At 49.6% G+C, this 13,430-nt stretch overlaps 1 protein-coding gene across 1 annotated transcript in view; it reads right to left on the reverse strand.

The window, feature by feature from the left end:
* The window catches only part of LOC146813655 (cullin-9-like), a 570,887-nt gene that overhangs the window by 141,412 nt on the left and 416,045 nt on the right, over positions 1-13,430 (reverse strand). The window contains exon 25 of the mRNA XM_085610143.1: positions 9,926-10,105. Coding sequence (XP_085466269.1) covers positions 9,926-10,105 — 180 coding nt within the window. The remainder of the gene's footprint in view (positions 1-9,925; positions 10,106-13,430) is intronic.

Below are 13,430 nucleotides of genomic sequence, written 5' to 3' on the forward strand. Positions count from 1 at the left end.
CTTTGTTGAGTGAGCCTTGTTTCTTGGTTTTCTGTTTGGAGGTTGTTTTTCTAGCTCTGTGCAGTACCCATATTGTATGATGTTTAGTGTCCATTTGTCTGTAGTGACCTTCCTCCACTCCTTGAGGAAGTTCTTTATCCTGCCTCCTACTGGTGTTGTATGTTCGAGGGACTGTCTTTTACGGAACGTTAGGTTTCGGTTTTTCTCTTTGTCTTTGTGCCCGCCCGAGTTGTTGCTAGGGTGGGTGCTTGCTTCATGGTGAAGTCACTTAGAGGAAGGCTGTTGGCCTCCTCTTCGTGTCTGTCCTCGTCCGTTTCCGCGCCCCCAAAAGGGCTGGCCCCGTGGCTGGTACTGCCAGTTCTGCTGCTGCTGTCCCTGCTGCTGCTGGCCTTGGTTGATCCCTTGATAGGCTTGTTGGAACGTTTGGTGCGATGTTGTAGGCACATTGCCTCCCCTACCACCTGGCCTTCTTGCGGGTGTACCCTTTCTCATCCCTCTGAACTGCAGCGCTCCCATGGATCTTGCGGTCTCATTTTCCTTTTTGAGATGGGTTAACTTGTCGTCAACTGGTGTGCCAAACAGTTGCTCTCCGTTAAAAGGCGTGTTCAGGATGTTGCTTTGTACCTCTGGCTTGAATCCTGAAATTCTAAGCCATGCGTGTCTTCTCTCGGTCACTCCTATCATCATTAGTCTGCTGGATGTTTCTGCAGCATCCAATGCCGATTTTAAACATGTATTTGCCATGCTCTTGCCCTTTTCTAGCAGGTGAGCTGCTCTTTGTTGGTACTGGTAGATGCTTAAGGAGTTGCCCCACTTCCTCCCAATGCTGGTAAGCGTGCCTGTTGATCAGGGCGTTAGAGTTTGCGATGCGCCAATGGATTGCCGCATTTCGCTCAACCTTCCTCCCTGTGAGGTCCATCCTACTCTCCTTGTCTGGAGGTGGTCCGGCATTTGTGGGTACATTGGCCCTTTTCCTAGCCGTAGCTGTAATTATGGAACCTGCTGGCACTAACCCCTGGATGTATGCAGGGTCCTTTGAGGAATGCTTATACTTCTCCGTCCTTGGAGTCACTGCTAAGCATACTGCTGGTTCTTTAAAGGCCTCCCTTCCTTGGTCCAGCACACTAGGGAGCATGGGCAGGAACTGGCTCCTAGTTTGTTGAGGCAGTGGAGTTTCCAGGAGAAAACATGCCTTGGGCTTTTGCTCCTCCATTTTTACCCCATAAATCTGTGTAGCCTTTTGGACGACCATATTGTAGATCCCTATGTCGTCTGGTGGTGAATGCCTTGAAGGGTATGTGTCTACCCCTTCTGCTGGCGATTCGGCATCGAGGTAATGCCACTCCAAGTCTTGTGCCTCCGAGGACGACGACTCCCGGTAGGTCTGCGGATGCTAGTCATCTCCGCCCTTGAAATAATACAGGGCTTCTTCCTTCTGTTCCTCTACCGGTTCAGGCATTTTAGGAGGTTCTGCGTCCTTGTCGTCTCTTTCGACTTCGAGCGCGTGTTTCGGCGGTATGGTGTACTGGCTCATCCTTTTGTCGAAGTCCCTTTTCTGCTGCAGGATGCTCACCATTTCGGCGTCGAGGGTTGGAGCGCTCCGCTTCGAGGACGTCGAGGTAGCTGTTGGCCCTTCTTTTCTCGGGGCCGAGGTGTCCTTTTCGGGGGCATCCTTCGACGACCTAAATCTTTCGTGGGCCTTCGCCACCTGGGAGTTCTTTTCGAAGGATCCGCTGGGCTGTTTGTCCTTGGTTGCTGTTGCCTTCGCCGAGTGTTTTGGGGGCAATGCTCCCTTCGAGGACTTAGCTTCACTCCTACGAGTGTCGCTCGGGGCCTTAGCTTCACCCTTTCGAGTGTCGCTTGAATGTATGGGGGTCGACGACTCCCTTACCTCTTTTGACGTCTCCTTTTGGACCTTGACGACCGTGCAGTCTTATGGTCCCTCGGCAATGTTGTCTTCCTCTGCACTGGAGAGGCCCAAATCTCAGAGCGAAGGAGGTGGCCCCTTCCCTTGCATGGTGTGGTGTGGTTCGCCCTTCTCTGTCTCTCTCTTAACCGGAGTGTCTTGGGAGTGAACGCCGAGCACGCGTTGCAGTCCTCGCTGCTGTGGTCGAGCGGCAGGCAGAGGTTCCAGACTGGATGCTGGTTCTTCTGGGTGTATTTGTGGTGGCAATTGGTGCAAAACTTGAAGGATGTTTTGTCCATCCCAGTGCTCAGGGAGCCCCCTGCGAGCGCTTTCTCCGTTGAACGTAGAAATCTTGGTTGAAAACCTTCTCCCTCGTCGTCCCGGTTACCTGACCTGTAGTCTGGTGTGTCTGAAAACTTTGATTTTCGTCGATTTTCTCCTTTCCGTTGATTCCTCTTCCAAAAACTCTGGAACTCTTCGGTAACGATCCAGACCCAACGGCGGAAAAAAGAATCTGAAGATGGCGACCAAAGGTGGGAGCTTCCGCAGAAAGCGCCTCTACGGCACGAAGGACACCAAATAGTGGGATGAAGACGCCCACCTGGGCCACAAAAAAAAAAAAAAAGAGAAAATACTGCGATTCTGGACCCAACCACTAGATGGCGGAATAATGCACAGCATAGTGAATCCAGAAAGATTCACGCTGCAAAACTAGAGGAGCCCTTTAAGGCTTCCACAACAGTCATTTTGATTATGGTTTTGGCACCAATGCGAGAATCTGTTCCGAGGAATAGCGCTCTGGCTTGGTTCCAGTTTTCGGAATGTGTGTTATTGCAACATTTCTCTCTGCGTAATGGATAAAGTGTTCTTCTCAGCACTATATGCAAGACCTTTCAAGGTTAAAGAGAGAACAACTGTTTCAATTTGTTGAAACCAGACTTGGCAATTTTTTAAATTTATATTTTGGATCTTCTGATACGAAAGGCAGGTGTCAGAGTGAATCTCTCTGGGCTTCCAATCCTGAAGTTTGGTATTCGAGCTAAAACACATGTTTTATCAGAGGATAAGCAACTGAACGATAATGAGAGTTTATGACCGAGTGGGATCCTTAAATGGTGGCTGAGAAGAAGGCTTATGTCAGATCAACTGTACGATTTATAGCTCTACTGAGCAATTTTAGAAGCAGCAACCTTCTGTCTTAGACGTATCCTATGGGACTCTTACTGAACATCAAGATCGAAGCCCAATGCCACAAACTCTTCTGTAAACAGTAATGGATCTGCGGCTTCTGCATTTTCTGAGCTGCTTTTCCACTCAGATGACATGGCACACAATACCAAGCGTTTCTACCTCCAGGTGTAAAGTGATCTGGCCCAGAACTTAGTATCAATTATTGCACTTGTCCTGGTGGGGAGTTCTTGGTAGATAGTGGCAGATAGCAATTACAAACTTTCTATTCAAGTGTTTCATGGCGCAGAATCACTTCAGTCTCAGGAACGCAACGACCAATGTAGCACTTGGCATTCACAGCACAAACCAATTCTTCAAGATTTCCCGATAACTCAGGGTCGAGTGCCAAGACAGGGTCAGATGGCAGAAAAATCATTTTCAAGAGAGCATGAGCCAAAGTGGAATTATTATTATTTTTTTTTTAAATCCTTTTATTAACAAAAGCTTGAAAGACCATATCATACAGAGACAATATCATGAGGACATTAGTTGCCATGTACAGGAAATCATAGTCAACACATTCTCAGGTTGAGCAGGCCCCCTTGTTATTCCTCATTGTGTTACTATTCTGCCCCCCACTGCCCTCTGTAACGCCTCCACGGCATCCACACACTTTCCCATTTCTTGACACACCCCCTACTCTTATACACTGTTTACTCCGCCCTCTGGCACCAATCGAGGTCACGTTTCCATTCCTCATTCAGGGGGGGTGCCAGCGCCCCCCCACGGTCTGGCAATATTACACTTGCCCACCATATATCCACATATCTGGACCAGCCTGCCTCGCCTCTAATCATTAGAAGAAGCCATTTTGGGTCTAATGGAACAGGCTCGCCCACCACTTCCGACATGACTTCCGTAACCTTCCGCCAGAAAATGGAAACCTCGGGACATTCCCATAATATGTGTATGAAGGTACCTTCCTCCCTGCACCCCCTAACACAGAATGTGAGGATAGTAAACCCGATGCAGGACCTTCAGCTGCACCAATCCGAATCTGACGCGCATAGCCACTTCACTAGGACTCCGGAGCGCCTCCTGCCAGTCCTCATCATCCAGAACTCTAAGGTCTTCAGCCCAGGCCGCCCTAAAAGAGACCGAGGGATCCGGGAGGTTGTTAATCAATTTGCGTTATATCGTGGAGGTGGGTTTCCCCTGTATGGGGTCCAGCAGTAGCCAGTTTTCAAGCGGGGAATAGTACGGAATGGAAACCCCCTGTTGGATGTGAGTTTGCAGAGCATGTAAAAGCCGTAGATGCGTGTATCGCTGCGAGTCGTGCATATCGTACTCTTTCTGCAGGTAGTCAAACGTGCGAGGGGAGTCCTCCTTCCATACATCGCCCAGATACTCAATGCCAATCAAGCTCCTTGCCCCTGAATGCCGACAGCGCAGCGACTTCCCTGAGAGGATCGCCTGCCCAAAGCGCTGTTCTGCCCGTCAGCCTCCCAGCTCAGTCCAGGAATTTATTGGCGTCTTTCCAACATTGAACCACCACCTTAGTATGCTCCGGCCAGTCCAGGCACGTCTGCCGGGAGTACAAGAGGGATTCACAATTGCCCTGCGACATCAATGCCCTATCCACTCTGTAGGTCGGCTCTTCCATCCCTACATAGACCCAGTCATTAAGCACCTGCATTTGGGAGGCCCAATAGTACAGCCTGACATCCGGAACTGCAATCCCTCCATCAAAGACTCCCCTATGTAACTTATGTATGGCAATTCTCGGCGACCCTCCCGCCCACAGCAGAGACAGCACCTCCTGTGCTATGCGCTTGAAGATTGTCTATGGTACCTGAAAGGGAGCGTCTGCAGTATATAAAGAAGCCGCGGTAGCATCAACATCTTATAAAGAGCTGCCTGTCCCATAAGTGAGAGCGGAAGCGAGCGCCAGTGGCTAACATCAGCAGTTAGCGAGTCATTTGAGGCCCCAGATTTCTCGCCAGGAATTCTTTCTGGTCCCTGGTGATGTATATCCCCAAGTATTTAAAACCATCCACCACCCCCGGGGCCGCGCAGCAAAGTGGAACGCGGGGAGGGGGGTCCAGAGAGAGGAAAGATCACCGACTTTGACCAATTGATATTGTATCCCGAATAGCTACCAAACAACTCAAAAATATGAAGAACACGCGCTATGGAGTAATACGGCCGTGCCAGGTATAGTACAATGTTGTCAGTGTACAAAGAGATGTGCCCTTCCCAATCTTCCAGCGCCCACAACCCCCAAATCTCAGGATCCCTCCTGACCCAGTGAGCCAGGGGCAAACAGGAGTGGGGACAGAGGGCACCCCTGCCATGTGCCCCTCCGAAGCTGACAGGATCTAGACAGGGCACCATTCACCCTCACTCGCGCCGTAGGCCCCTCCTATAGGAGTCTGACCCAGCTGCAAAAGGAAGGGCTAAAGCCCAGCCACTGAAGGACCAAAAATAGGGATGGCCATTCGATACTATCAAAGGCCATTGAGGCGTCCAGTGACATCAATGCAATCTGCTGAGATACATTACCCTCAGTCATGTGCAGCACCCCATAAAGCCTTCGCAGATTGTGCCTAGTGCTTCTACCAGGCATAAACCCTGACTGTCCAACATGTACCAGGTCTTTAATTACCGATAGCACCCTGTCTGCCAACACCTTTGCCAGGACCTTGGCCTCCACGTTGATAGGGGAAATAGGCCTATAGGAACTGCACTGATCTGCCAGCTTGCCCTCCTCGTAAATCACCACGATCGTGGCTGCCATTTGATCCGCCGGGAGAGGATCCACCTCCTGCGCCTCCTGTAACATATCTAAGAGCGATGGGAGTATGATCGTTGCCTGCTTCTTGTAAATTTCAACCGGGAGCCCATTGGGTCCGGACGCCTTCCCCGGCTTAAGCAAACTCAATGCTTTACCCAACCCTTCTACCGTGAGGTCCACCTCTAGATCATCATATGCTTCCAGGGGCACCATTGGCAAGTTAAAATCCCTAAGAAATTCCTCACAATCCGCTGTCGGGCTCACCGGGGCGTATACGTGCTCGAAGTGCGCCGCGAAGGCCTCTGCGCTATAGGAACTGGTGGTCTGAAGTACTCCTTCTGCGTCTCGGATCTCCACCACCCAGGACCTATCCTTGTCACGCCTCTCTAGCCACGCTAAGAGTTTAAGGGCCTTTTCCCCTACATCGTACAGGCAGTGTTGGGTGGCTAGCGCATATGCCCGTGCCTCACCTTCCGCTAGTGCCCGCAGGTCCCGTTTTTTCAGCGCCAACCGATGTCGCTCCTCCGCGCATGATGCCATCTCAGCCTCGCCCTCCATCTGACTGATCTCTTGCTCGAGTTGTCTACATTGCAGGGTCTCCAATCAACGCCTGTTCCTGCCCCCTCAACACCGTCTTGTATGCCTCCCAGAGCGTGATATGCGATTGTACCGCCCCCATATTTTCTTTAAAATACTGCTTGGACCCCTCCCGGAGCTTATCAGTAAGTAGCGGATCTCGCAGTCGCCATGGATCTATCTGCGGGAAGGTTGCTCTATCAATAATCGGGCCTTTAAGTGTGGCACACACCGGTGCATGATCAGAGATCCCCCTCGCCATGTGGTGAACGTTAGAGAAATCCCCCACTCTATCTGCGTGAGTGAACAGAATTCTAGAGAAGGACCCGTGTCTGCCCGAGTAGAAAGTATGGTGCCTTAGTGAAGGGTTGTGTGCCCGCCACAGGTCCACTAGACCCAGTGCTCTTGTGAAGTCCACAAGGCCGCGTTCCCCCTGTGTGCCCATTCGAGGGCCAGACCTATCCATTGCTGGGTTCATTACTGCATTTGTGTCACCTCCAATAAGTAGGGTGCCTGAGGGCAGGTCTGCTATGAGTGATCTGAGCTGTGGGAGGATCACAGAGTGAAGAGTGAAGCCCTTGCGGTATATAACAGGAGCAGAATACCAACAGGCGCCCCTCCCATTTGCCCACCACCGCGGCAAAACACCCAGCAGTATCTGTCCACGTGTCTGTAATTATCAGGGGCAGCGCTTTGCGTACGAGGATGCCCATCCCCCTGGCCCCGGATGTAAACCCAGAGTGCACTACCATTTTATAGCCAAACCGATCTAGGGCTTTACATCTGCTTCCCCTCAAATGCGATTCCTGAATAAGAACAACATCTGGGGAATGCCTCCTCAGATACTGCATCACTAGCGTGCGCTTGATCGTATTGCCCAGCCCGTTCACATTCCAGGACTAAAACTTTACAGTAGCCGGGTCGCTCAATGGCATTGTATCAAGCTGTTGGCAATGGGGCCTCCCTGCTCCCCCTCCACTTTCTCCGTGACAACCCTCATTCTCTGCTGGATGTATAGGTCTTGAGTGTAACTTCCCCCCTCTGCAAACAAAAACATACAACACACCCAACAAACCCCACACTCCCCTCCCTGCATCCCTGCATGGTGAGTCCCCAACTTCCCGCCACCCAAACTTGCAGAGTGCCTGTCGCCCGTTAGAAAAACAAGAACCCATTATTGCGGGGTCACTGTCTAGCCACCAGCGTGAAGAGCAATCTTCCTGCTATCTGGGATTCTATGCCCCACAGTTACACGCTGAGCAGCCCAACCCAGTGAGTTGTGGCAAAGAGGTCTCCCACCCACATAAACTAAAAGTCCAGGCCCCAATGTCTGGGTAGCATCGCAACTGCCATTTTTCCTCCGCTAGCAGCCCCCCACCCCAACCACAAGGCCGCAACTCAGTCCCAGCCCCCGGGGAGGGTCTCCCGATCGCTACTCATCTGTCCTTTGTCAGTGCTTCTAGCTGCCAGACGGGCCTCCAGCCTCTTGGCCCGACTCATCTCCTCTCCGGTCCGTCGCCAATCGCTGTGGTCCTCCTTTGCGGCCCACAGTATGCCAGCCCTCTAGCCAGTCACTCGCCTCTTCCGGCTTGTCGAAGAAGTACGCCTTACCATTGTCCAGGATTTTGAGTCTGGCCGGAAAGAGCATCATGTACTTCCCGCTCTGTTCCCGGATTGCTCGTTTCACCCCATCAAAGGAGCGCAGTTGTACATGGAGCGTGAAGTCTGGAAAGAACCTGATCGTCGCGTTTTCATGTCGGAGGTCGCCATGCATCCGCGCAGCCTGCAGAATGGCATCTCGATCCTGGAAATTCAGGATACAGGCAATAATTGTGCGGGGGGCCCCGGCCGAGTCTTGCCTCCCAGTTTTCTGTGGGCCCGCTCGATCGAGAATAACTGCGACAGACGGTTCAGATGGTTGAGTATTAAGTCCTCCAGGAAGAGGTCTACGGCAGGCCCCTCCATTCCTTCCGGCACCCCCACCACCCGAATGTTGTTGCACCGGGCCCTCCCTTCCTGGTCTTCGAGCCGGGCGATAAGTCCACCTGGTTCTTCGTGTGGGTCAACACCTGTTCCTCAAGGCGTTTTGTCTTGGATTGGATGCCCCCAATGTCCGCCTCCGCTGCGGCCACTTTGTCGGACATTTTGCGGAAGTCGGCCCGCAAGAGATTCACCTCCTCGGAGACCGAGTCTAATTTCGGTTCCAGGGTGCCCTTCAGTTCACAAATCGCTTTCATGATGTCTTTCAGCATCGGGTCTGGACTCTGGTCACCCAACTCCTCATGGGGGACTCCTCCCCTCAATGCGGCCCATGGCGACCGTGTATTTATCGATTTGATTTGTTTGTCCTGGCCCCATCCCCTTGGTGCGGCCCATGACGCAGGCCATCAATGCAGGCAGTTGCGCTCTACCGGCTCCGTCATAGCTAACTCTGTCCGGGGGGGAGCCCACTCGTGCTGAGTCGTGGGTGCAGGCAACCCTCCAACTGCTCCCTGCCCAGTCTTCTGAGGAACCTCTCTACTGCAATTACGCCGGTCCTGGGCCCTTCTCAACCGATCAGTGGCTGTTTACCCCTCTGTCCTCCAGCCACCCGACCGGGCCGGTCCATCACAGCTGCCACGCACTTCCCAGGGCCGCAGTCTCGCACCACCAGAGGCTGCGCCTGATAAGTGGACCACCGGGGGGGGGGAGGGGGGGGAGGAGGTCAATCCGCACCCCCTGCGTGTCACTGTGCCTTCCCTGCAGTCCCGGCTCGTACCTCCTCACAAGTGCGTGGGGACTCCTCGTCAGCAGGGCCCGCAGGGCTGGGCCCACATGTTGCCGGGATACATGGCCGCCCCCTGGACTCACCGCTGCCTTCCTCTCACTCTCCATCGGGTGCAACCGGCTCACAACCCAGCGCCGCAGCTTTGCCACAAGAACAGCGCAGGCAGCCGACTCTCCTTGTGCCCGCTATGGGACCAGCGACATCGGCTCCTCTTACGGCTCTCAGGGGGCCACCATCTTGCCGCCTCTCACTCCCATCTGCTGATTGTCGCTCGGCACCCCCGCAATCGTTCTCTGCCGATTTTTAGACGGTGCTCGAGCGCGGCTGCCTCTGCGATCTCTCACCACTCTGAATCAGCCCTCCCGGCCACGATTATGTTGGATGTGAAGGGCAATTATCGCTCGTTACTAACGCAGCTCTCTCAGCCTGTGGCCATCTTCTGTGGCTGCTAGCCACGCCCCCCGCAAAGTGGAATTCTTCACAGATATTTTATAGGAGCCTTCTAGGTTAATATCCATCTATTCCAGCAGGCTCTTTAAAATCAAATTACAATAATAATTTTGGATATGAGCACGCAACAGCATGAATACACAAGCATGGAAATCTAAAGCACAATAAAATACATATGCTCTGTTGCTATTTTTAAATGACACTTTAGAAGCCTCCAATGTGCCATGTCCGTCCACCTAAGGATTATCATCATGAAAATGACCTGCTTTGGTGGGCGGCCTTAACTCCTCCACGTTGCTGATATCCACGTGAACTAGCAGATGACTCAGCTGCCGCACTCTGGAGTTGAATTTGGTAGCTCTATACTTGGCATGTCGGCACTTCTCAGAGTTCCCCAGGTAATCATTAAGGAGCCAAGACAGAGGGCTCATGCCACTGGCATCTGAAAAAGAGGGAGAGTAAACAGTGAGACACTACTGGTAGATACGAGTCAGACAGATGGACGTGCTCTCTCATCCCTCATGGGACACACTTTTATTTTTTAATGATTTGTAAGTTCTTATTAAGAAAATGATCAGAATATAAAAATGCTTCCAATAAACAAACACAAATGAACTGGTAGATCTGGTATACTGTCAGTCATCTGTGGCGGAAAGAAGTCCTAACTTGAAAAAAGATTCTTGCTTCAAACCATGAGAATACATCGCTGACAGAAAGGACTGTGACTTCACAGGAACATTTCTGTACTGTACTACCATGACAATGACAAGCTCGCTGACAGACTGACTATAAAGCTACTACGCTCCTTAAGATGACACACATTAATAACAAATAATAACTAATTATAAAAGGAAAGTTTAGCGGCCATAAACAAGGCACACAGGCGCATCACCAACATGCATTTTTTGGGGGCAGGTAGGAATAGCTACCTGCTGAAGAAAGGTTTTCTATCACAAGCTTGAGAACTATTATAATGACAGTGCAGTCAGATATTGCAGCAGCAGTGCAGAGGAGCAAGACATATGAAGACCCTCAATAAGTGGGGCCCGGGCATTGAAACCAGAGCATATCAGGTACGGTTTCCGGGACTAAATATGAGAGCAACCCTCGGTACAAGGGTAAAAGAGGGAAGGGGGCGTAGGTGTGTGTGTATGGTTATGGATAAATCAGAGTATCCAATGAAAATATATTTTATGTTTTATTAATACCTTCAAAGCTATTCATTTAACATAGATTAAACGTATTAAAAATGAAAAAAGGATCTTGAACACTACGTTTTCCACGACTGTTGTGCACGTTCCGGATTATGGAGTTAACTTTAACTTGTGAATGTTGGAGTGTTTTTAAAAAAAAATCTAATTCGTAACCATATCAATATCTTAATTGTATATTTAAGGAGAAGAGTGTGATTGCATATGTGTATATGTGTATATATATATAAATTCACTGAAAAAACCATAGGTTTCACACACGTTATAGTTAGGAATTAGCATTTAAAAAACCTTGCAAATTCACTGAAAAAACCATAGGTTTCACACATGTTCTAGTTAGCTGGACATTTTACTGATAAAAAAACCAATGAAATTCCCCCGTTATAGTTAGTGCAGGCAACTATAACTCACGCGACCGCAATCCTCTGCTGATGCTAATACTGTATTTAGACACTTATTTGCCCATGTCTTCTTCCATTAAATTTTAGCTATACATATATTACAAATATTTTTTTTTCATAAAGACACATATGTCATCAGCAGAGGATTGCGGTCGCGTGAGTTATAGTTGCCTGCACTAACTATAACGGGGGAATTTCATTGGTTTTTTATCAGTAAAATGTCCAGCTAACTATAACGTGTGTAAAACCTATGGTTTTTTCAGTGAATTTGCAAGGTTTTTTAAATGCTAATTCCTAACTATAACATGTGTGAAACCTATGGTTTTTTCAGTGAATTTGTACGGTTTTTTAAATGCTAAGTTACTTTACGCAATTCGTGGCGTGCGCGCCCACTTAACGCAGTTTGTTCCGTGCGCGCACGGTGCGCTTCGCGCGCCCACTTTACGCAGTTAGTGCCGTGCACGCACGGTGGGCACGCGGTGCGCTACGCGCACCGCGTGCCCACGTTACGATGTATGGGCCATGTACGCACGATGCGCTTCGCGCACCGTGCGCACATGGAGGACATATTATGCGCTTCGTTGTGAAAGGTAATCTTTGATATTTTTAAATTTGACATATGCCATGCAGAAATGGTGCCCTAAGGGCACCATTTGCACGCGGGGTGGGGAGAGTGTGGATAATTTTTTTTAAAATAATTTTTACCGTACGCGTACGGTAAGCGTAATCGGCGATTTTTTAAAAAAAAATTAAATTGCATTTTTGGCCTTGGGGGTTCTTTGGGGACACCTTCATCAAGGCTAGGTGGTTAGGAGCTGTCTAAACAGCCCCTTTACATCTTTTTTGCCTTTGTTTTTCCTCCCCCCCTCAGAGTGCGAGAGAGAAAATGGCGGCCGCCGCTTCCTGGTTTCGACCGATTCGAATGTTTACTAAGATCTAACAGCCAATCAGAATCGCGCTCGCGCACGGCACCGTACGCGTATGGTAAGCTTACCGTAAGCGCACGGTAAGCGCACCGTAAGCTGGCTCAGATATATATATTGATTTAAATGCTATTTTCTCAGGATCTACTGAACAGATTTACACCAGACCTACAAAAGGCACTTCCTTGACCTGTAGACTACCTCTCTGCCAAATTTCAAGTAACTCTGTTCGGCCGTTCGGGCTGTAGCTGTGTCTAAAGGTCCTATGGAAAAATGCATGGGAAAAACGCGTTTTGGGACCCCCCTTTTTTCTCAGCCCCCGCTTGACGAATCCCCCCGAGACTTTCAGGGTAGGAGCGGAGCGTAGCGCCCCACCTATTTTGAAAATTTCGCGAGGATTCGTCGACCGGCGCCAAAGTTATTCCAAATAGAATGTTGCGGATTTCCTATGGAAACAGGGTCCTAACTATAACTACCTACTGGCGACCGCCAGTAGGTAATATATATATTATCTACTGGCGGTCGCCAGTAGATAGCCTATAATTTGGCAGAGAGGTAGGCCTCAGCTCAGGGAAGTGCCTTTTGCAGGTCTGGTGTCAATCTGTTCAGTAGTTCCTGAGAAAATCAAAAGTAAAATCATATATATATATATGTGGGCGGAGCCTAACCACACATCTCATCCTGAGATCTGATTGGCTGTCAGCACTTCATCCAAGAAGTGTTGGCAGCCATCTTGGGACCAATATACATGATAGCACCTCATTAAAAAGCATTGCAGTTAATAGAAGGTTTTAAGACTTTAGTTACATTATAAATCATTTGTTGATGGTACCATACTCATTTTAGGAATTGTGGTATGTTCTAAGGTGATTTCACCGTGTGAAAAAGCCTTCTGCTGGGATATCATGATTGAGAGAAAAATATTTTCTCATGCTTTTCCCACAGAGGTTTGGAAGGTGATCTATAAGCTAATCTGAGAGCTTATTTTCTGTAAATTCACATTATCTTTCTCAGTCATGTGAGAATGAAGTCTGACATTCTCAGTAAAACATGTACATCCAACTAGGGCAGAGACTGTCAGTTGATTCCTTTGTGTTCTACTGCAGCTTCCCAGAGTGTTCCAAAGAACAACTAGAGCGCTAACAGTCCTACTTATGATAAACGTATGGCACACCTGAAGCCATCTTGCTTGGATTAAAGTGGTAACTCTTAAAACATTTAATTTAAAAAGG

This window comes from Triturus cristatus, chromosome 6, assembly GCF_964204655.1.
Source record: "Triturus cristatus chromosome 6, aTriCri1.1, whole genome shotgun sequence".
In the NCBI taxonomy this organism is placed as follows: Eukaryota; Metazoa; Chordata; class Amphibia; order Caudata; family Salamandridae; genus Triturus; species Triturus cristatus.